The sequence below is a fragment of the Capsicum annuum genome, unplaced genomic scaffold, assembly GCF_002878395.1.
Source record: "Capsicum annuum cultivar UCD-10X-F1 unplaced genomic scaffold, UCD10Xv1.1 ctg5436, whole genome shotgun sequence".
Taxonomy (NCBI): Eukaryota; Viridiplantae; Streptophyta; class Magnoliopsida; order Solanales; family Solanaceae; genus Capsicum; species Capsicum annuum.
This window is the reverse complement of record NW_025862551.1, coordinates 196459-222361: the sequence shown is the minus strand read 5'-3', so window position 1 is coordinate 222361 and position 25903 is coordinate 196459. Positions and strand designations below refer to the sequence as shown.

The window sequence follows — 25903 nt, the reverse complement described above, 5'->3', positions numbered from 1 at the left end:
ATCTTTGTTTTTTTTTCTCTTCTTCTCTGTTTTCCAGTTCTGTTTTACTTTTTTTTTACTGTAGGAAATCTAACTTCCAGCTTTATTTTTTTCTTTTTACTTTTTTTTGAATGTATGTAATCTGACTTCCGATTTTGTTTTTCTTCTTTTTACTTTTTTTTCTTGTATGTAATCTGAATTTTGTTTATCAGTATATATTTTTAGTATTTTAGTAGTTTTCTTGAATGCTTGTTATGACTATCTATTCTCTTTTTAATTTGAGTATGGCAAGATTATGTTATTTATTGAGCTGTTGGTTATTTATTTATGTATGTTTAATATTTTTAAATTTGTACTAAATAATGCTTTAATGAAAAAAAGTGTGCACTCCGCTTCACGCTTTTCGCTTCTATGAGGCGAGCCCTCATCGCTTTTTTATACCTCTCGCTTTTCAAAACACTGATTCCTCTAATCATCACCTCGGATGGAGAAGTCTGCCCCATGGGTGGATAGGTGTTCTGAATATCACTTGATGTGGAGCCAAGCATGCTGGGCCCAAAACCAACACCCTCTTTCCTGATCTCATCCTTATGAACAGCGTCAACAAGGAAATCAAAAAGCTCAGTCCGCTCAATCACCTTGGTGACATCCTTCTTCTGCATCATCCGTCATTTATTCTCCTCCGTGTTAAACCACGAGCGGAGAGTAAGTTCCTGTATGAACATTTCACATGCTTTCGCCATCAACATTGGTGCTTCCCCAGTGACCTTGCAAACATCCTCGTTATCTTTCATCAACCACTTGACACGAGCAAGCGAAAGTTTGTTGTTCTTAAAATTGTTGGTCTCCTTAATTTCCTTGAGCTGAACGCCCAAAATGCTTCTAACTTCTATTGTTGTTCCTGTTCTTTTTTATGTTGCTGCTGCCGCTGAAGGAGTTGGTTGTAGAGCACCTGTACTGGGTACCTAGTTGTCACCGCCGCCACTGCATTCTCCCCCAGTTGTTGTTCCTGTTGTTGCTATTGCAGGACGTGGTAGAAGGGTTTCTGTATTGGATACCCAACCGCCACCACTGCCGCAGTTGTATTCTCTTCCAATTATTGTTTCTGTCGCTGCTACTGAAGGAGCTGGTAGTAGGGTACCTGCAGTGGGTACCTAGCTGCCACAGTAGCAGTAGCAGTAGCAGCAGCATCATTCTCTGCCAACCGTTGTTCATGTTGCTGCTGCTGAAGGAGCTGGTAGTAGGGTACCTGTAGTGGGTACCTAGCTGCCACCGCAGCAGCAGCATTCTCTGCCGACCGTTGTTCCTGTTGCTTCTGTTGAAGGAGCTGGTAGTAGGGTACCTGCAGTTAGGGCTAGGAATATTTTGGTTTAAATCGAAAAACTGAATCAAAATTTAATTTTAGTTCAGATTTTTGGTTTTTCGGTTCTAAATTTTAAAAATTCGATTAAACGGTTTAGTTTTTGGATTCTAAAAAAAAATTGGATAAATCGAAAAACCAAAATTATATAAATAATATATTATAATTTATATATATATATATATATATATGTAAATATACTAAAAATATAATATAATCTGATATAACACATAAATATATAAATTATAATCATTTAATACCCCTAAATCCTAATATATTTCTTTGCTTTAGACCCTAACATTAACGTGAAGGCTGCGGTGGCGTTCAACATCCTCAGTTTGTCAGTTCATTTGAAATTTCAACATCGCCAAAGATAGCCAGTTGTCATTTGCTCAGTTTGTCACTGCCATCGGGAACTGTTGCCGAGTGGGGCCACTGTCGTTACGCCAGCAGCGACAACTCAGCGAGGTCGATATTTATGGTTATTTAGTGTATGTTGAATTAATTATATTTGAGAATCAAAAATAGGTTTGAAAAAAAGATTATTTTTCTAGAAAAATCACCAATTTTAAATGCTCACTACTTTAATCTTTAAAACCAAAATAAAAAATTGAAATAACCGAACCAAATTTATAAAAGACGAACCAAATCAAAATAATTTTGGTTTGGTTATGATTATAATTTTCATCAATCCAAAAACCAAAAAACTGAATGGATATTCAATAATCAAACTGAATGCCCACCCCTACCTGCAGTGGGTAACCAAATGTCGCCGCCACCTTTACACTCCCCATCGATTGTTGTTCCAATTGTTGCTGTTGCTGCTGGAGTTGGTAATAGGGTACTTGCAGTGGGTACCCATCTGCCGCCGCCACCCCCGCAGCATTCATCGCTGACTGCTGTTGCTGGTGCTGTCACTTAATAGGGTACTTGTATTGGTTACTCCGTCGCCGCTGCCGCAGTATTCACCGACGATTATTGTTCGTCCTGCAGTTGCTATTGGAGATGGTGGTAGGGTACCTGCATTGGGTACCCACCTCCCGCCGGTGCATTCTCGACATTCTCGGTCGATTTTCTCGATGTGTTCTTCATTGTTGCTCAGGTGATACTTTCTATGTTAGGAACCACAGAGTAAGAAATAGAGAAGAATAGTCCAATTCTGTTGTGCGCTCTTACTATTTGTACAAATAAAATTTATACATATCACCGGATAAACAGGGGAGTGTGGTCCACCATCATCACCAACGGATGAAATCTCGTTTCTCCATTAGTAGCCGATGGAATCATGTGAGTAAAAAAATGCCTCAGCTACATCCATTTTATTTTTTTGTGCTGATCGAAAATGACAACTTCTCGACAGCCAAAATCATGAATTGAACTCAAAAACAGGTTTAATTCAGCTGCGATAAAGAGACGATTCAAATAGAATACCGCAAATGCTGGTAAATGAATAGTCTATAAATGTTGGTAACTGAATAGTCTGTAAAGGCAAAATAATAGTTAATAAGATAAAATGTTGAACCAAAAGGCATTAGCATTTGAAAGTTTTGAGTGTAAGGGGTCGTTTGGTAGTGTATAAGATCAATACAAAATATAGTGTATTAGTAATGCTTGCATTAGTAATGCTTGTATTACTTATGCTTGTATTAGTTATGCATGTATTATTTCTTATACATTGTTTGGTTCGATGTATAAGAAATAATACATCTTACATAATTTCTATAAAAGAAATGTTTGTTTACAAAAATGCCCTTCCTTGATTTTTTACACTTTTTGCAATAAAATTTTTTTGTCATCTCAAATATAATTAGTATTGTTGAACTAGTATATAGAGGTTTCGGACTAATTGCAAGATCTTCGTCTTTATGCATGAAATATTATGCCAACGGATTAACACAGTCAAAATAAAAATAAAATATAAGACATAAAATTAAGAAATAGTCTTAATTTTTTAAAATCTTTTTAAAGACCCTCGAAGCAAAGCAAAAATATGTTACAATTATTTAAATTAATTATTCATTGTTGTAGATTAAAATGGTGGAAAAAAATTGTGAAATGTTTTGAAAAGATTCACTATTGCAAATTAAAATGGCGGAAAAAGGAATGGTGAAACATTTTGAGAGAGAAATTGAGGGGCATTAAGGTCATTTAATAAGTTAATGCATGTATTAAAGACTTTGCATTACTAATACATAGAAAATGGGTGGTATTAGTAATACACACCTTAATACACAATAGAGTGTATAACTAATTCTTGCATTAGTTATACATTTACTAAAAATTATACCAAACAAGGTATTCATAATACACATTAATTAATACATGCATTATTTTTGCCAATACACTCTACCAAACGACCCTAAGTGGTTTTAATGGAAGTTAAAGTTTAAGGTGGAGAAGGTGCAATGAAAACGGTCGGGTGAAAAATGGGTGATTTGGGTTTGTATGCGTATACATATATGTATGTTGTGGGGTAGAAGAATTATATTGGAAAAATTTTTAATTAGAATAAAAATATATTAAGATTAAAAAAAATTAATTAGTGATATATTTTATTCATTCAATTTGAATTTATTTATCATATTTTAATCTGAGATAATTAATAAAAAAAATTATTATTTGAATAGTGAATTTATCATATTATTCCTATTAATTGATGTTTAAAGGGTGTTTGAATTTGTCTATTTTTAATGTATTTATTTTTAAGTATTTTTCTATTTTTAAAGATATTTGGCAAAGACAAAAAGTGTTCTTAAACATTTAACATCAAGCAAGTACAAAAAAAGAAAAAGCCAAAAGTGGTTGCTATATAGTTTTGGCTTTTAGTTTTGAGTAAATTTATTTGACACAAGACACGTATGACACTGTTTTTGTGGTATTTTCATAAGGGCAAAATTCAGAAATAACATACTTATTCCCTTAATTATGAGTTTCATAGCAACAGTTTCATAATTACATAATATAGCAAGTTGTATTTTGTATTTTTGCAAACTGCTGCTACAAAAATATAAATACATATAATTCTTACTGCCCTTATGGTCGATATGTATTTTGTATTTTTACAAACTGTTGCTACAAAAATATAAATACATACAAATACATATGCTACAAAATGTAATTTGATAAAAGTATTGTTATTTTTTGTAATTTAATACTTAAGTATGCTACTTTATGTATTTTTTCCTTTTCATAATTAATTTGTCAACTAAGGATGGATTAGTAACTTCATAAATTTTTACTACCCAAGATACCCTTTAAACTTTAAAATCACTTTACCAAAACATCAAACTACTCTCTCTCTCTCTCGTCTTCTTCTAACCAGAAAAAACACTGCCCAAGATTTTACTCTCTGCTCAATAAATTTTTGTATAAGATTCTACCTACCCAACAATCATTGTGTAAGACCACTCAAATTTTTTCACAAGTGTTTTAATGGTTTCCATTTTGTCAGTCCACCCTCTTCCCTTCATTTCTTTAAATTCTTCTTTTGAGTTGTCACATTCTATTTCTATTTTTTTTTTTTTATATAAATGTTCTCTTTTTTTTCTCTCCAGTACCCCTTCTCCTCTTCGAATATTTATATCCGACTTCAACATAACTAAAGAACTCAAAACAATTAATTTTGAATATAAACAAGGTTTTTAAAATTATCAAAATATAAATTATTACATTCGTCTTAATTTATATGAGCTACTTTGACTTAGCACGGAGTTTAATAAAGAAAGAAAGACTTTTAAATTTTGTGGTTTAAAATAAGCTATAGATGTTCGTATGGCTATAAATCATTTTATTAAGGATAAAATAGATATTTTAAAGTTAAATTGTTATTAAATATAGAAATATGTCATTCTTTTTTTAGACTGATTAAAAAATAAAGCAAGTCATATAAATTGGGACAGATGGAGTACAAATCATCCTATATATGTGAGTACATAATTATAATTTTAAATAACTATTTATATAGCTAATTTGGTGTAGATTCACGTTTTTAACATTTTAAAAGATTCACAACTAAATTTAGTCTCGCAAATCAATAGAAAATAAAATGAGTCTCAAATTGTCATAACTTTAGTTATCACAATTAGTTAACTTCTAATTTAAAAATATTGATGCAATCTGCATTAGGATTGAATTAAGTTTTAATTTGTCACGATTATAGTCAACATAATTAGTTGACTTTTAGTTGAGGTATATTGATTCAAAATATGTTATGATCGAATTGAGCCTCAATTTATCACGATTATAGTCAATAGAAATAACTGACTTCTGACAAATGTTGATCCAGTCTATATAATGATTACTAAGTCTTAATTTGTTATGACTAAAGTTAACATAAATGTTTGACTTCTCTTTATAAAATATTGCTGCAATTTATATTAGAATATTAAGTCTCAGTTTCTTACAACTATAATCAACATAAATGTTTGACTTCTAATTGAAAAATATTGATTCAATTTACGTTAGGTTTAAACTGAGTCTCAATTTATCACGACTTTAATCAACATAAATGTTTGACTTTTAATTAAAAAGGCATAATACATAAACAGGACCTTTAACTTAACACCAATTATAACTATGCCCTTTAACTTTGCAAATGCACGAATAGGACTTTTAACTGTATAAAAGTTGAACCAAAATATACTCTAATTCTACAACTTACATGCGTGAAATTCAATCGCTCTTACATGGATTAGTAATCCACTCAGATGCTACCACCTAATAAAAAAGACACATTATAACTATGACCTTTAACTTTGTCAGTGCACAAATAAACCCTTTAACTATACAAAAGCTGGGGAAAAAAATACTTCAATTCTAACTCTGACGCGTGTGGTTTTGAGTGTATACACGCATTTTGCCAGGTAGAATTGGAGTATTTTTTTATTCAGCTTTTGTATAGTTAAAGGGCCTACTTGTGCACTGGTAAAGGTAAAGGTCATAGTAATAATTTGGTGTCAAGTTAAAGGTCATGTTTATGTATTATATGAATCCAATTTATGTTATGATCGAATTGTATCTCAATTTTTCTTAATCGACTATAGTTACAATAAATGATTGACTTCTAATTCGGGAATGTTGATTGAATCTATCTTAGAATTGAATTGAATTTCAATTTTTCATGACTGTAGTCAACATAAATAGTTTACTTCTAATTGAAAAAAAATGTCGATTCTATCTCTGTTAAGATCGAATCAAGTCTTAATTTGTCATGACTATAGGTAAAATAAATTATTTACTTCTAATTAAGGAATATAGATTCAATCTATGTTTGGATTGAATCGAATCTCAATTTATCACTACTATAGTCAACATAAATGATTGACTTCTACTTGAAAAATGTTGATTCAATCTACATTAGGATCGAATCAAGTCTCAATTTGTAAATCTTACGACTAGCCAACATTAATGTTCACTTCTAGTAATTTAATTTCACTTCTAGATTTATTTTTAATGAGATGGAGTGAAAATAATAATAAAATATTTGATTTAAGATTTTTTTTAGTTCAATTTTGATCAACTGTTTAAATTTTTAAGTGAAATAATATGAAAATACTTTAAATTTTTAGTTAACACAATTGTTGACTTCTAATAACTCAACTTCACTCATGTATATTTTTAAGAATTATTATCATGGGATGAAGTGAAAATAGTTTTAAAAAATATTAGATTTGATTTTTTTAAGTTCCTTTTTGACCAACACAATTATTAACATCTAATAACTTAATTTTACTCGTATGTATATTTTTAAGATAAAAAACCTTCGGAAAATAGCCTAACTTTCAAAAAATTGAGGAGCACATAACCTAATTTTCAAAATTATCATAGTCAATGTATCAACTGTATGCAACCGACTCTATTCGATATAAAATATAAATACAATGGGAGTTATTACATGCACTAGCCTTTTTTCTCTTTTTTTTTTCTTTTTTTTTTTTTCTTTTTTTCTCTCTTCTATCTCTATCTTGAATTTCTCTTTCTTCTTTTAAAAATAAAAAAAACTTTTTTTTTCATTTTTTTGGTATTTTTTTCGTGTTTTCCGTTTTTTGAAAAAAATTATTAAGGGTATCTCTTGTATAGCAAAATTTGAAGCCGGTAAGGTGAAAAAATGGATCAAATTTAAATGGATTGAGTCCTAAATACATCCAAATATTGATTAATTTAATTTTACGGAAAAACAAATAATTTGTCAAGCATCAACCAATCGTCTGGCAAAATAAGTTACTAAGATGCATAGAACGTATGAAACTCCTTTTGATTTTTGTTTTCAAATTTGTCCTTATTGTCCTTAGGAATGAGGGGATCAAGTTGAAAAAAAAATCAAAATCTTTATTCTTTCTCAAATAACATGACTTTTTATATCACCATCGAATGATGTGGTGCAGTAGATGGGGTTACTCCTCCCTTATCCAGAGGTCTAGATTTAAATTCTATAAATAAATAAAATCTTTGACAGAGAGTGTTTCTCTCTAACCTTTATGTGGTGCGACTTAGATTAATCTGAATCCAATCAGCATATCGATCACAACATAAAAAATATAAAAAAAACTCCTCCCTTATATTTATTACAACCATACCAATTAATAGATTACTTGAAAAGAATAATATTTTTTAGATTGTTTAGAAAACATACAATTCCATAATAAAAACACTTGTTGTGCTCAAGTATAAGAAATAAATAATATTCAATTTTTTGTTTCGTCTTCTCATTTTTCTTCACAAAAACTATTAGATTTACAAGTCAAATTGGTATTATTCCATTTTCGTTTAATCTTATACAAGAGAACAAAATCAATTTAACTGATTTGTCTTTCTTCATTTACGTTATTTTGTCTGAAAATTTAGTTTGTATTTATTATCGAAGAAATAAGGGAATGAGAAAATAAGGGAACGAGGTCCGCATCAGTAACAGACAAAAGTTCATCGTTTGTATCAAAGAGGTAGGTAGACTCATTTGAGGAAAAAAGGACCATCTTAATCCAAATTAACTTTAAATTTTTGCCCAAAAATCTTTTTTTGTTAGCATTTCAATAAAAAATTAATGAATCGGACTGGATTATAATTAAGTTCAATTCAACTGCAATCGACAAATACAAGTAACCAAACAATCTCTAAAGACCAAAACATAGCTAAAAAATTAAACCTTAAATTATAACGAATTAGCATTCACAAAATTTGAATGCAAAAGTTTTTATGAAAACCTTAAAAAAAAAAAAAAGAATGGTTGTGAAAGTGAAATCGGGTCAGAGTAAAAATGTGTGTATGTGTGTGTGTTGGGTTGTGTAGAATTATATTGGAGAAAATTTTAATTTCAATTAGAAAAAAATATATTCACGTATATATTATTTAATACTAGTTTTTTGACATGTGCTTTGCATATATATGTCAAATGTTGCATTCTCCGACGATTTTTTCAATGTGTTCTCCATTCTTATTTAGACAATTGCGTGATAACTTCTATGTAAAAAACACAGACAGTTAGAAATGGTGTGTTGTGCTCTCTGCTCAGATTCATTATTTGTAAATATTACCACATAAACAAGGGGAGTGAGGTCCACCATCATCAGTAACGGACGAAACCTCATTTCTCTGTAAGCGGTAGCTGGTGGAATCATCTAAGGAAAAAATGGTCTCACACTTATCCAATTTTTTGTACTAGTCGAAAAGGACAAACTTCTCAACAGCCAAAAAACATGAATTAAACTCAAAAATAGGTTCAATTCAACCTGATAAAGAGACGATCCAAATTTAATAACGCAAATATTGATAATCGAATAGTCTATAAAGGTAAAATAACAGCTAATAAGATAAAATGTTAAACCGAAAAGCATTAGCATTTAGAAGTTTTGAATGTAAGAGGTTTTAATGGAAGTTTTAAGGTGGAGAAGATGACAATGAAAACGGGTCGGGTGAAAATGTGTGAGTTGGGTTGGGTGTGTATACATATGTATGTTGGGTGGGATAGAAGAATTATATTGGAAAAAATTTTAATCTATAGATTATATGTATAATTTATAATCTACATCTATATCTATATATATCTCTCTATATAAAATATTATAGCAATATAATATATGAAAAGTGTGAAGGATGTTATAAATATTGTTTGAGCTTTTTGTCCTTCATTAAAAGTCTTTACTTTAGATAGAATCATATTTTCACTCTTTTTCTAATACTTAAGAATTGAAAATTAATCAAACATTTATAGTAAAATATTTCTTTATTAAAAGTCATTAAAATTAATGACAATTAATACCTTTTTCATTAGTTTAAGAATTCTAAATCAACTAAAGTTGATATTAAGAAGATTTGAAAAATCTAGAAATAAATATAAAAGCATTAGAATAACAAAAATATAAGAAGAGCCAATTTTTTAAAAGTTTTAAGTAAGTAATCAAAGATTTTATAAAGATTTAATTTTAGAAATAAGGAAAGATTTTAAATATAGAAAAAAAATTAAAAATTAATTGTACTACAAATATGATTCAAATTAATGTCTCTATTAGCCTCTAGCAGCAAGGAAAAGACGTACCGTATGACAAGCGCAAAAATGACGATTCATTAATTATTTGAAACTTCTGGTGGCAAAATACATATGTGCTTACAGTAAAATATATGTTATTTTTATATTATTATATTAAAGTGTGAAGAATCTTTGAATAGTAACTTTTTGTACTTTCATTAAAAAACTTGGGAACAGATAAAATTATTTAATTTTAAATAATCAAAGGTTACACGTGCGAGGCACGTGCGGTTAAACTAGTTAGAATAAAAATATATTCAGATTAAAAGAAATTTAATTAATGTTGTATTTTACTCTTTCACCTTGAATTTATTTGTCAAATTTTAATCCGACACAATTATTAAGATAATAACTATTGATGTAGTAACTTTATCATATTATTATTAATAGATATTTAGAGGATGTTTGAATTGGCTTATTTTTAAATATTTAGGCTTTTAAATATCTTTTTTTTTTTAAGTTTTTAAAAAAGATATTTGGCAAAAATAAAAAGTGCATTTAAACATTTAAATTTAAGCACGTACACAAAAAAAAGAAGAAGTCAAAATTGGTTGCTACCTAACTTTTAGGTTTTGGCTTTTAGTTTTCAATAAATTTATTTGGCACGAGAAAAAAAAGACACGAATGACACTGTTTTTGCGGTATTTTTATAATTAACTCATCAACTAAGGGTGGGTTAGTAACTTCACAAATTTTTGCTCAAGCTTTTACTCTCTGCCCAATAAATTTTTGTATAAAATTGTACGTCACCCAACAATAATTGTGTGAGACTACTATAATTTTTTGACAAGTGTTTTAATGAGACCTATTTTGTCAGCCAACCCTCACCCCTTCATTTCTTCAAATTCTTTTTTTGGGTTGTCACGTTATATTCTTTTTTTGGGTAAGCATTCTCTTCTTTTTCTCTCTAATGTCCCTTCTCCTCTTCAAATATTTTATATCCGACATCAACATAACTAAAGGACTCAAAACAAGTAATTTTGAATATAAACTAGACTGTTAGAAAAATCCAATACAAATTCTCGTCTCAATTTATATGAGTTACTTTGACTTAACACAGAGATTAATAAAGAAAGAAAGACTTTTGAAATTTGTGGTCTAAAATAAGTGATAGATATTTGTGTGACTATAAATCATTTTATTAAGGAATCAGATTAAAAAAGTGTTAATTATTGATGTATTTCTCTTTCACTGAGAATTTACTTGTCACATTTTAATCTGACACAATTATTAAGAAAATAATTACTATTATAGTGAATTTATCATATTATTATTACTTGATATTTATAGAGTGTTTGAATTGACTTATTTTTAAATGTTTTGGCTTTTAAATATCTTTTTTTATTTTTAAAGATATTTGTCCAAATAAAAAGTGCTATTAAATATTTAACTTTAAGCAAGTACAAAAAAGAAAAAGCCAAAAGTGGTTGCTACCTAATTTTGGCTTTTGGCTTTTAATTTTCGATAAATTTATTTGACACAAAAAAATAACATGGGTGACACTGTTTTTGCGGTATCTTAATAATTAACTTGTCAACTAAGGGTGAGTTAGTAACTTAACAAATTTTTATTATCCAAGATACCCTCAAAACTTTAAAATCACTTTACGAAACCACAAATTACTCTCTCTCTCTCTTGCCAACAAAGAAAACACTATCCAAGATTTTACTATCTACCCAATAAATGATTCTATCTCACCCAACAATAATTGTATGAGACCGCTCTAATTTTTTGACAAGTGTTTTAATGGGTCCCATTTTGCCAACCAACCCCCACCCCTTCATTTCTTTAAATTCTTCTTTTGGGTTGTGTTCTCTTCTTTTTCTCTATAGTGTCCCTTCTCCTCTTCAAATATTTTATATCCGACTTCAACGTAATTAAAGGACTCAAAACAAGTAATTTTGCATATAAACTAGGCTTTTAGAATTATCAAAATATAAATTACGACCTCCGTCTCAATTTATATGAGTTACTTTGATTTGACACGAAGTTTAATAAAAAAGTAAGACTTTTGAAATTTATGGTCTAAAATAAGTGATAGATGTTTGTGTCACTATAAATCATTTATTATGGAATATATTCAGACCAAAAAAAAAAATTAATTAGTGATTTATATTACTCTTTCATTTTGAATTTATTTGTAACATTTTAATCTGACACAATTATTAAGAAAATAAGTATTGATATAGTGACTTTATCATATTATTATTAATTGATGTTTAGAGAGTGTTTGAATTAATTTATTATTAAATATTTTTGCTATTAAATATTTTTTTTAAAGATATTTGGCAAAAATAAAAAGTGCCTTTAAATATTTGAATTTAAGCAAGTACAAAAAAAAAAGCCAAAAGTAGTTGCTATCTAATTTTGGCTCTTAGTTTTCGATAAATTTATTTGGCACGAAAAAATGACACAAATGACACTATTTTTGTGGTATTTTCGTAATTAACTCGTCAACTAAGGGTGAATTAGTAACTTCATAATTTTTTTTTTACCCAAGAAATCCTCCAAACTAAAAAATCTCTTTACCGAAACCACAAATCTCTCTCTCTTCTGCCAGCAAAAAAGAAAAAACACTGCACAAGATTTTGTTCTCTGTCCAATAAATTTTTGTATAAGATTCTACCTCACCCAACAATAATTGTGTGAGACCAGTCTAAATTTTTGACAAGTGTTTTGATGGGTCCCATTTTGTCAGCCCACCTTCTTTCCTTGATTTTTTCAAATTCTTCTTTTGGGTTGTCACGTTGTATTCTTTTTTTTTTTTTTTTCAAATGTTCTCTTCTTTTTCTCTCTAGTGCCCTTTCTCCTCTTCAAATATTTTATATTCGAATTCAACATAACCTAATGACTCAAAACAAGTAATTTTGAATATGAATTATGCTTTTAGAATCATCAAAATATAAATTACTATCCCCGTCTCAATTTATATGAGTTACTTTGACTTGACACGGAGTTTAATAAAGAAAGGCTTTGAAATTTGTGATCTAAAATAAGTAATAGATGTTTGTGTGACTATAAATCATTTTACTACAGGATATATTCAAATTTAAAAATAAGTAAATTAGTCATATATTTTACTCTTTCACTTTGAATTTTTTGTCACATTCTAATCTGATACAATTATTAAAAAATAATTATTGGTGTAGTAATTTTATATGTTAATATTAATTTATGTTTAGAGGGTGTTTGAATTGACTTATTTTTAAATATTTTGGCTTTTACATATCTTTTTTTTAATTATTTTTAAAGATATTTGGCAAAAATAAAAAGTGCTTTTAAACATTTAACTTTAAGCAAGTACAAAAAAGATAAAGCTAAAAGTGGTTGATTTTGGCTTTTGGCTTTTAGTTTTTGATAAAGTTATTTGGCACGAAAAAAATGACATGAATGACACTATATTTGCGGTATGTTCGTATTAACTTGTCAATTAATGGTGGATTAGTAACTTTACAAAAACAACAGAATTAGAAGCAGAAAATTATTTCTTTCATGACAAAAATATCCCTATCACTCTCTCTCTGTCTCACACACACATATCCCTTATTAATTAATTAATATAATCCTATAAGTTTGATTTTAAAATTTTATAATTCGTATTTACATTCTTTATTTTATTTTATAATTATATATTATTATTTTATTTTCACTCATTTTTAACATAGATTTAAGAATATCATTGATTATGATGATCGAAGAATATATAATGTTTTATTTTTTATTATTAATGATGACAAATGACAATAATCACGTTACAAGATTAAATGGTATTGGCAACACTTGTAATTTTTTCTCGAATATTGAATTTAAATAAATAATTTCTGAAAAGTAACATATTTGTTATCATGTAGTGTACATATATGAATATGATGATTGTTTATTCTTAGTAAATTTTCACACAGTAAAATATATATATATATATATAAAAGATAACAAATAACAGATAGAATCGTATTTTAAATATTTGTTTTCATGTAGTGTACGTATATGAATGTGGTTGCTTAGTTTTTGTCCTTAATTTTGTCATATGTAGTGATTTAATTTATGAAATTATTTTTGTTCATTTTTGTTTGATGTTTTTAAGTAATATTTAAATTGTTTAAGTAATATCATTATTTAATATTTTTAATGTATTTACGTACATAAATATTTATTAAAAAAATTAGAGTACGTACTTTTTAATTAAATAAAAATAAAATTTTAAATAAAAATATTATATTAGATATTTAAAGTAAATTTTCTCTATAAATTGATTTTAGTAGTAAAAGTTTGTTGATACATGTCATTTTTCTTTCAAAAGCACTTCTTGAAAAATATTATCTAAACACAATATGTTTATCAAAAACATTTTTTAAATGAATTTATCAAACACAAATTACTTTTTCAAAAACGTACTTTGTAAAAGTGTTTCTCAAATAAGCAGTTTTATAGCAGCAATCTCAAACGGGCTCTATCTCTAGATTGTATTTCTCTCTTTTTTTTTTTTAAATCTTGTTTTTTTTCATTTTTTGGTACTTCTTTTTCTCATTTTTCTTTTTCGTGTTGTCCTTTCTTTTGTTATTATTATTAAGGGTATCTCTTGTATAGCAAAATTTAAAGCTAGCAAGGTCAAGAAATGGATCAAATTAAAATGGATTGAGTCCTAAGTAAATCTAACTATTGATTTTAATTTTTTTAATATTTTTTATCTAAAATTTTAAAGTTTTCCAATCATTAAATAGACACCAAAATAAAAATTAAAATATCTTTTAATCGGTCGTAAATTTAAAATATGTAGAATATATTAAAATATTCTTTAATTTTTGTAATTTTAAACATGTTATGTGAAAAGTTAAAACTAAAAAATTTTCAGAAAATAAAGAATGCATTATTTTTTAAATAGACTTATAAAAAAATGGCACAAACAAATTAAAATAGAAAATATGTTAAATAAATTTGATTTGTTACAAATATCTACAAATAAGAACTAGGAGAAAAAACACACCATCAATTTGATTAGTTTCATGAGCACGAAAAAAATACTGAAAAGAAAAAGTAAAGAAAGAAAGACAAAAAAAAATAGTAAATAAAAATTAACCTCAAAATAAAAGAGCGAAAAATGAGTTGTTGAGATTAAAAAAAGAAGAAGTTAATTACAGAGAGAAGAATATGAAGAAGAGAGCAAGAGAGGATTGTTTTGATAGGTGGAACCTAAAAAGTCCATTTGTCAAAATAATAGATGCCTCGCGAAACTAGGACATGGCGCATGAAACTCATAATAAAATTTTTCCTCATCCAAACACCGCCCTTAGTAGTAATATGTAATGACCTAAAAATTTGATTAAATATGTGAAATTTGTGATTTAGTATGATTTGACTATTTTATCCCTCCCCGTAGTTACATTATGATATTTCTGGGGTGTGAGAGTGATTGACATGATTTTTGATGCATTTTGGTATCATTTATGCAATATTGTGATTTTTTATGGCTTCGAGAGCCTTATTTTGGACTTATTTAGATATCTTTTGATCCGTGCGATGGATGGCCGAACAGACTGCGCCAACAGCTTCAAAATATCAATTTTAGGCTAGGTAGATCTTTGGTTAGGGTCCCGGTGCACCCGAGCTCATTTCGACCTATTGGTCGGAAAGTTGGAAAATTGAAAATATGGGTGTAGGACCGACATTTGATCGAAACGATCTCAGATGAAAAATCTGAATTCGCCAGCAGATCTAAAATGTCAATTTTAGGGTGTTAGCATATTTTATATGATTTTACGGCTTTTAAATCTCATTTTGACCCTCGGTTTGGAAAATTGTGATTTCAAATTTAGGGGGTCAACTTTGTGAAACGATATTTTTAAAAAAAAAATTGATATCGCCATCGCGTCCGGAACATCTAATTTAGTATGGTTGCATAGTTTATTTATGTATATCAGACTTCGAACGAATCCCGAACGTCCCGTCAAAATCCAGGGTGAATTTGAAGTGAAATATCTAGTGCAATACTAGATTTTTCTGCATATAAATACCTCTTTTTGGCCCTTTTTGTTCATTTTTCATCTTGCATCTTGGAATTAAATTCTAAAATTGTGTGTGAGCTTAAAAGTAAAGTTTGTGAAAATTTGGAAAGCTAGATTAACACCTTTTTTTTGGTTTTATTACGAATTAAAGGTAAGAATTCATCATTTTCTTAGTAATTTCTTGATTAATTTCTCAAAATTTTAAAAATTTAGGGCATGATTTTAAACTCAAATTTCACTCCTTTTCACTTGTCTACTGTTTTTATATTATAATTACTAGTTTTTCATCAATATAACCTTCAAAACAACTCCGATTCTTGATTTTAATCCGGACTTCACAGATTTTATTTAGTAAAGCTCAAAAATGATTTTTCTTTGATTTGAACCCCATTTTTGACTTGATTTAACTTAGGTTTTCAGCTGTAGGTTCCTAAAAATATGAGGAACGTGTTTTTGGAGTAAAATTTTGATTTTGCGCGTCTTTTTAGAAAACCCGTTTTGGGGGTCCGTTTTGACCCCGAACCAAGAGAAGTTAATATGGGTGTCGTTGGTTTTGTCTTGATGCGTAAATTTTATATTTGATGTTTTTAGTGGATTTTGGGATTGTTCGTCAAAAGTAAGGTCATGGGTTCAAGTGTAGCGGACCAGTTTCGGCTTTCGAGGTAGGTTATGGCTTAAGTCTTTCAGACTGGGATGGGTAGTAAATGCTGATACAAAATGCATGTTAAGAGTGGAAACTAATCATGAAAAATGACTATTTATGTGTTGTGCCCGTGTGGGGGCCTATATGTGATGTAATTGTCTAAATTAAATTATTATGTGATATGTGAGACCGTGTGGGACCCTATGTGATATTGATAGCCTTGAATACATGTGAATAATTGTATTGTATTTTTTAAATGCTTAATGTGGTACCATTAGTGTATAGTGATTATAATCATACTGTATTGACATATGAGACATGTGGAAAATCATGGATGAAGCAAAAATAATGAGTGAATATTGGCTCATGTGGTTGAGAAAATATATTACTGTGGTTGACTTTGGAAATACTCGTTATGAATGGTTGTGAGCATTATATCTTCATATAATACTCATTCATGAAACATTGATACCACCGTGACAACATCTGAGAAACACTGGCAACATCTTTTTAAAAGATATTGTAACACCTTATAAAATCCTTTTCGAGGGATGTGCCAGAAAGTAGATATGAGATATGTGGATTGTATACGGGTTGACGAACCCCCATGGGTCTCCATAGGTATATACGGAGATTATGTGACGATCCCGGAGGTTGTGCGACGACCTCTTTGCATCATCATCATCATTATCATCATCATATACATTGCACTTACTTTATTATGTTTATGTTGTGTTGTATTATCTTAATGACTTATCATCTATTTATTTGTCTTACCTTCCTTTACTTGTATTTGATGATCTTGTATCTACATGTTCTCTCTTGTTCTATTTATATGTGACATAATGTATACTTGTGTTTTATATCTTGGTGTGTTGTTATAATATATGTAAGATATATTAGAACTATTAGTGCAAGAGGTATGGGCTACCATTGTGGGACATTTTCTGATTGCAGGTGACTTACCCTTAGTGTATATTTTGTATCCTTTATTTAATACTTTGCTTGGTCGGCCTATGATACCTATTGAGTACAAGTGGACCGTACTCATGCCTACTGTGCCCTTTTGGTGCAGTTCTAAGCTCGATTGCACGTCAACTTGATTGACTCGGGCGATTATTGGAGCTTCTAAGTAGCAGTTGGATATTTATGCGTCCGAAGTTCACATCTATCTTTCTATAGTAGTTATGTCTTTATTAGTATTCAGAGACAGTTATTATTCCTTTGTGATTATTTTTATGTATTTGACTCTTCGATTGTATTAGTAGTGCTTACACTATTGACACCTAGTTTTGGGCATGATTGGTATTTTGGATAAATTCTTTCCGCATTGTTATGATTATTTATATGGTTTGGCCTCATTCTAGAAACCTTACCTTGGGATATTTCTATCTTTTCCTCTTTTCGTATCAGTTTGGGTGATAGGATTACTTGTTAAGGTATGCCGTGATAAGTGTCATCATGACCCTCATTTTTGGGTCGTGACAAATTAGTATCAGAGCATCCAGGTTTCATTGGTCTCAATGGTATGAGAGAGAGATGTCTAATAGAGTCTCGCAGATCGATACATAGACGTCTGTATCTATCTTTGAGAGGCTATAGGATGTCTAAAGGAAACCTCTCTCATTTTATTCTTTATCATGCGAATTCTTTCATATCTTGTGTTCTGAGTTGTGTTTCAATCTTTTTATGCGGATGGTATGGCTAATACTACATATCAGTTGAGAGATACAGTGAGAAATTAGTGGATATCATTTGTCGATTGTAGGCTTGTTGATGCTCCTGAGTTGTATGGGATCAGTTTGTTGATGTCTTTCTGGAGAGATTTGTGCCTTTCAGTTTGAGAGATCGTATGTGGGATGAGTTTGATCATTTGGAGCATGTCTTTATCATAGTTTTTGAGTATAAGGCATGCTTTCATGGCTTGTCCAGATATTTCTATGATAGCATTTCCACCGAGTTTGAGAAGATTAAAAAGTTTGTAAAGATTTTGGTTGTCTCTCTTCAGTTGGCCATGTCTCAGATCGTTGTGCTTGGAGCTACTCTTTAGAGTATTGTGGATCACGCTAAGATGACAGATGGTATTATTAGTGCATCTCAGAAGATGCCAAGAGGATGCATCATTTTGGTGAGTTCAGGAGTCAGACCTATAGAGGTAGAGATTTTAGAGGTTCTCATGAATTCCATAGTAGGCCAGTGCTGGAGATTTTATAGAGTTCGGCCGGTGGATCTTCTAGTTCAGTAGTTCAGGGTGGCCATTCGGGCTCAGTTGTACTTTTTCTTGTTAGATTGGTTGTAGAGGTTACTATGTGTGTGATAAGATTAGCCATGTAGCGAAGCACTGTTCTCATCGTATGTTTAGAGCTACTGCTATTTTAGCTGTGAGAGGTAGAGGTTCTACCAAAGGTGCAAGAGGTAGAGATGGTAGAGCCCTTATTGTTGGTCGTGGGGCTACTTAGTCAGTTAGTAGTTGTGGATGTTATGCTATACCAGCCAGACCTGAGGCAGAGGCTTCTGATGTTGTGATTACAGGTACCTTTCTCATTTGTTTCAGACCTGCATCTGTATTATTTGATCCCGAATGGACTTTTTCCTATGTATCTGTATATTTTACTTTGGGTTTTGGTTCTGTTAGTGAGCTTCTTGCCATGACTATTCGTGTATCTATCTCGGTAGGTGATTCTTTAGTGGTGGATTGGGCGTACCGATCTTGTATTGTGACTTTTGCCGGGCATGAGATTTTGGTAGATTTGATTGTATTAGATATGGTCGATTTTGATGTTATTTTAGGCATGAATTAGTTTGTTCCTTATTATGCTGTCTTAGATTATTTTGCCAAAACTATGACTTGAGCTTCATCGGGTGTGTCAAGGATAGCTTGAAAGGGTACACTTCATTAGGGTCCTAAGAGGGTCATATCTTATGTTCAGTCTCATAAATTGGTTGAGAGGGGATGCTTATCTTACTTGGCCCATATTCGTTACACGAGTGTTGTTTTGCCTCCTTCCTTAGTTCTATCCGTGAGTTTATGGAGCTGTTTTCTATGAACTTGCCTAGTATGCCTTCGGATTGGGATATTGATTTTATTATTAACGTTGAGTCGGCCACCAAGCCTATTTCTATTCTTTCTTATAAGATGGCCCCAGCAGAGTTGAAGGAACTAAAGGATCAGTTGGAAAAGGTATTGGATAAGGGATTTATTTGACCTAGTGTTTCACCTTGGGGTGTGACTGTCTTGTTTGTGAAGAGAAAAAATGGGTCTATGCGGATGTGAATTGATTATTAATAGTAGAATAAGGTGATGATTAAGAATAAGTATCCTCTTCCTCGCATCGATGATTTGTTTGATCAGCTTCAGGGTGCTGCGGTGTTTTCGTAGATTGATTTGTGGTCCGATTATCACCAGTTTGGATGGTTGCCTAATCCTTAACTTAGCAATAGGAGTTTGAATTTCACTATTAGTAGAGGGATGAACAATAATGCTTTTACTACTGTATACATCAAAGTAGGAAGCAAGTCATCAGGGATTATGTCTTGTGAATCAGGAAAAACTGTTTCATCCCTTTTTTCATCAATGGTTAAGTCTTGTGTTTTAGGAGTTGTCATAATCTGCTCCTCCGTACCAACATCAACCTCTCCGTGCATGTCTGCTTTAGAGCTCGAACCAATGTTCTCTTTGTTTTTCTTCAAAATTGGAAAAAAATTTAATTTTTTATGTCTAAAATAACCCACATAACCTCAAATATATTAATAATACATACCTGACAATGCTCTTGAACAACAGATTTAGACTTCTTATCATTAAAATATTCATCGATTTGTTCTTCTTCCAAAGTTGCCAATGGATGTCTCGTGGTGCTTTCTCTTTGGTATGCATTAAGACTTGGTAACAACTCATCTGGAATTGTAAACTGCGAATCAGACAAATTTGTATTATCCAATTTCTCATCAGTAATTTGCAATAGAAATAAAAGAAAATATATAATTGTCTTATGGATTGTTATGATTTTTACATCACATAAACTAAAGTGCAATTCATTATACATACTCGATCATCGTGATGAACAATCTTCTCAGAAAGATTATAATCCAAATTTATACTTTGGAGAAGCTCATCAGGGATTAAATGTTGAGAATCAATTTGAATGTTTGTTTTATTTGGATGCAAATCAGTGCACCCCTTGCAAACAATCAAAACAATTAAACCAACTTCAAAAACAAATTTCAGTTGTATATATTAATCCAGGATTATATATATAAAATAACATATAACTGCTACAAAAAAGTAATTACATTTGTGCACTCCAAAGAATAATAATATTTTCGTTATTTTTTTACCTTTGTACCATCCTGATTCTCATCCAAATTTTGATCAACAATAGGACTGAATTGTTATGGTGATGTTTCAACACCAGCATAATCCATCTATGTGCTTCAACCTCTGTATCTTCATGTTGTTACTACAAGTATAATTTGAATAAACTACTATTATTTGATTTTACTTGATATGTATATAGCAGCAACCCACTGAAAAAAACTGTTGGAAAATACATTTCTTGACACACATCATATGTATTTTGCAATACATTGCATATGTATTTTTTTAAAATAAACAAATATGTATTTTTTGAATAAACTCCATATGAATTTTTAGTAATATACTACATATGTATTTTTTACAAACTCTATGTGTGTATTAAACAAAATACATTTCATATGTATTTTTTTTATATCAAATCATATGTATTTTTTGTGTAAACTTCATATGTATTTTTAGCAATGTATTGCATATATATTTTTCATATACTCTGCATATATATTTTTTAATAATGTGGATATTATATAATAATAAAACTTTTACCTTGCTATGTTCAATTGCTTTGATCATTTTTTAAAACTTTTTCTTCATTAATTGAAGAATCCGAGTAAACTCTTCACGAACTCCTTTAAACTCTTGATGAACCTGTATTCATAAAAATTCATTAAACACATATTTTTTAATGTAAAACAAACATTTGACGAAAAAAATTACCTCTTCGCGAAATGCATCAAAAACTTTCTTAGAAATAAATTTTTCTTTCTCAACATGACTCTCATGCTTTGACGCGGCTACTTCCTCTACATGACTATCTGCCTTTGACTGTACCTGAGGAAAAATAAACCTAGTTGTTTTCTTCCGTTCCTTTGTTTTTGAAGAAGAAGCTTGTCGTGTTGGAATTGGCTTGAATACTGGTGTTTTCATTACAGCAGCCTTGGCAGCACGATGAGGTAGAGTCCTCGTTTGGGTATGTGCGTCATCAATATTCAATTGCTTTTTCCCTGCAGGTTTCGTCGCTACTGGGGTTGATGAATCCACCTTCTGTTTCTTCTTTGAACATTCGTTGATCTTCTTTGGTGGTGGATACTGGAAGTCATCGTCAGAATTAACTGAATGTTCATCTTTAGTTACATCCTTCTTTGGTATTTCAAGCTTTGCCATTTCCATTTCAGTTGGCTCTATGTTCTTAAATACAACCTACGAATATGTTAAATAATATGTTAAAGAATTGAAAATGAAATAGAATATATGTATACAGTACATATCAATGCATATATATTTGTTCACAACAAACCTTGTCATTGTCCTTGAACATAGCATTCATCAAAACCTCATAACGTGGACGAGGTGCAATTGTCTTCCAATTTAATAATCGGGAAATCCGATTCTCAACCTTCAATGCAATCTTTGGTGGGACGTTTGAGCAACACTCATATAGCCACACTTGAATAGACAATGGCATTCCCTGAATCAAATAAAATTTGCCTCCAACTTTCAGCCGGTTGTTCAAACTTCTAGCCAGATCTTCAAAAGATAAAGAACCCCATGGAAAATCCTTATTTCTACCACTATCTACCAAATCAAAATAAAGACGGGGTATAACAACAGTGCCAATGTTAGACAACACAAATGAATGTAGGAAATACAGAATTGCAAATTTCTCAGCATCCTCATCATTATTCTCCCCCATACTTTCTCCGTGAATGCTAAAAATAGTTGCCTTTTCTGTACAGTTTCTGCCCCATTGAAATACTTTTCAATCATCCTCTTTGGTACACCCTTATCAAAAGTAAAGTCATACCTATTAGACACACAACTCAATCCGATTATGATAGCAAATTCCATGGGAGTAAAACTAAGAAAGGTGTCATTAGCAGATATCATAATCCCAGAAGAAGAATTACCCTTCACCTCAAGCGTCATAACACATCTACACAACTGTGCTTGCACTACACACTGCTTGTTCTTCTTCTTCATAAAATAACCAAAAATGTTATTCTTACAAAAGTTTTTAAACTGTTCCTTGTTTAAAATTGCGCGTATTCTTCCATAAATATCATTGTCACTGTACGAGCACATGTACGGTGCAAATCTTGGAAGTTTTCTGACAAGGAATATTTTGTCTCGCATTACCTATACAAAGAAAAACTACCACTTCTTAATCTGTAAACAAAATTCAATCAAACAAAAAAAACATATAACATGCATATATATTTCAGATGATTAAAATGCATATGTATTTTGATCAACTCATAAATGCAACCAACACAGAAAAATACATATCAAATGTACTAAAAATACATATAAACAATAGACTGTTATGGTATTTGAACTAAAATAACATGCATATGTATTTTAACATTGTAAAACATACAACAAACACTGAAAAAATACAAATACTCAATATGCATATCAACTACACTAAAAAAACATATATGTCAAAAGTATTCAACTATACTAAAAATACAATTCAACTATACTAAAAATACATATCACCTATACTCTAAAAATATATATCCAAAATACTATTAATGAGTAGTTAATTTCAACAATATATTTTCACATAATCCCTAAATATCATCATAACAGAAAATACATAATTACTTGAACACAAAAAAAAAATACATTTTAAAAAAAAAATACCTCTTCCTCACTTTCTTCTTCAGATTCATCATAAGATTTCTCAACCTTGTATTCAATTTCTTTAGATTTCCTTTTCTTCTCGAGTTGTTTTTTAGTTTTTTGTTCCTTTGGAGAAGGAGTTTTCTTCAACCCTTTTTTTTAAAAAAATTTCCGTCATCTTCACTTCGTCGATACAGAACTTCGACCTAATCTCTTTCGATATATCAGATTTCCTCAACTGTAAAGGATTTGAAACAACAGTTACTAAATCTTCTTGAGTTAACCCAAGACTAAATGATGGTGCATCATACACTAATTTCATATTCCTTGTACCACTGTTTATAGGTGTTTTTGCTGTGTTAATCCATTAAAAATTAATCTTTTGATGAATTAGAGTAAGTAAAAAAAAAATCGCTCACATACAAAATACGATTCCTAATTACCTGAAATATGGGAAGCAAATCCTTATCACAGATCGTGCAAGAATCGTGTAAAATGCAATAAGATTGAGGAGAGAGTGATGGTTAATGGCGGGAAAATAGGAAAAAAATTAAATTAAGGACAGATAATGAAGGAGGAGTGAAAAGGGGGATTTTCTCACAGTAAAAAATTTTAAGCGGAAAAAAAATTGGGACCACTTAAAATAATGCTACATATGTTATAGAATGTAATTAGAAAAAAGTGTTGCTATTTTTTGTACTTAAGTACTTAAGTATGTTAACATATGTATTATTTTCCATAAAATAATAGGCGTTGGGCTGCTACTAGTGGCCTGTTAAATTATCCGCCTAAAATTCCTCATGCGGCCCAAGTCCACCCATACCCACTGGCCCAAGTCCCCCAATTATTCACATTTCACAATTGGGTTAGGGGTATTACTCTATTAGGTCCTCTTCACAATCACGCCTCTCACTCTCAGTCTCTCACTCTCTCTCTCTCTCTCAGTCATGAAAAATTACTGTTGCTGACAAGATCGAACTTGTGCCGAAGATAGAACTTCGAATTGAGCCAAAAATTCGACTTGGAGTCTACTCCCAGAAGAATTGAAGATCGAATTCGAAGGTCAAAAATTTCAGGTAACCCTTTTTCTCCATCTCATTTACATGTTCAATTTCTGTTATTTTTGATAGTATTCTACTTCATCTTCACTTTCTATCTAATCTCGATCTTGTCATCGGTATTGCCTCTTGAATAGCTATTGTTGGCTTCTTTCAGTTTTTTAGTATGGGTTGGGTTGTATGAATTTTGGTGAATTTTGCTAAATGTTATTGATTTTGTACTATTTGATTGTTCTGAATGTCTGATGGTTTGATGTATTTGAATAATTTCTTGAGGTAGCGGCTTAGCGCGGAGCCTTAATTTTTACTAAGGAGGTTCTGAATATGAAGAAATGAATTGAATAATCGTATACGTTTTTTGAGTTGTAGAAGTCATGCAAATAGAAATTTAATCAAATGATTGTAAATTTTTATCTCAATATGTTTCCTTAATAAAGATTCCTAGATAGCAAAAGTAAACATTTTTTACAGCCCAATAATTTAGAATTTATCATACCATACTCGAGAGCTTAGCTATGATTGGACTGTATGTAATATGAAGAGAACTTTTCAAGCACAATTTAATATTTTTAGGATTCATTGTTTATCCAAATCTAAAAAGATAGTTGTTTGACTGTTATTTCCTAAATTCCTATAAATTTGCAGAGCTACACTTACAAATTACTCAGTTGATTCTATGTTGTTAAATTTACTTAGTTATGAAGTAAATGTGACCATGTAGTCGACTATATTCACCAAGATGCATTAGTTTCCTATAATTAAACATTTGATGCTTGTGTGCTTTTATACGTAGTTTCAGACTTTCAGTTTTTTTATTTGTTCCTGTCTACTAAATTCATCTTACATTAATACTGCTTTGTTGTTTCTTTTACTTTTTTAGTCTGATGTCAATGGAAATAAAAAGGGTAATAAACAAGAAAAGGAACGATTTCATTTGCATAGACCCAACTGCTATTCTCTATTTAGTTTATGTAATTCATTGTGTATGTGTTATTTGTGGTGCTCGTCGACTTTTATCAGTTATTTGTGAGCAATATTTGATTTTGATGTAATGGGTTTGCTGTTTTTTTTACTTTTGTAGTATGGATTGTGTGAATTTCTGTGAGTTTAGCTAAACATGATTAATTATACTGTTACTTTGGATTTTTTACTATTCTATTTGTGCTAGACCAGTAGACAGTTTCAAATTGTGTGACTATTTGGAATATTTTGTATTTTATTTGTGCTGGACAATTTTGAATGTTTGGCTTGTGCACAGAAAGAGCAATAAGTGCAGTTTGCGGCTTTGTGCATAGAAAGAGCACTAAGCAGTAGGCAGTCTGCAGTTGCTTTGGACTTTAAATTATGTGTGTTCAATGTTAACGGTTAACCCGATAACCGAATCAACAACTAAAAACTGA

The 25903-nt window shown here is 30.4% G+C and overlaps 2 protein-coding genes and 1 long non-coding RNA gene across 3 annotated transcripts; 1 reads left to right on the top strand and 2 right to left on the bottom strand.

The window, feature by feature from the left end:
* Positions 1–647: 647 nt before the first annotated feature.
* On the bottom strand, positions 648–2229 carry LOC107857882 (nuclear transcription factor Y subunit C-9-like). The gene is made up of 4 exons (XM_016702661.1): positions 2089–2229; positions 1121–1321; positions 932–997; positions 648–842 (listed from the first exon to the last, which is right to left on the bottom strand). Exons 1-4 carry the CDS (start codon positions 2227–2229, stop codon positions 648–650), a joined length of 603 nt encoding a protein of 200 aa, XP_016558147.1.
* On the bottom strand, positions 2226–22953 carry LOC107857881. Its single transcript, XM_016702660.2, has 7 exons — positions 22625–22953; positions 22118–22559; positions 21538–22020; positions 20554–20685; positions 20267–20416; positions 20005–20189; positions 2226–2451 (listed from the first exon to the last, which is right to left on the bottom strand). The coding sequence occupies exons 1-7, from the start codon at positions 22951–22953 to the stop codon at positions 2226–2228; spliced, it is 1947 nt and encodes a 648-aa protein (XP_016558146.2).
* Positions 22954–24324: 1371 nt separating this feature from the next.
* Positions 24325–25670, top strand: LOC124893132. Its single transcript, XR_007050561.1, has 2 exons — positions 24325–24521; positions 25384–25670. It is a non-coding gene; the product is annotated as an uncharacterized LOC124893132 (long non-coding RNA).
* The last annotated feature ends 233 nt before the right edge of the window (positions 25671–25903 follow it).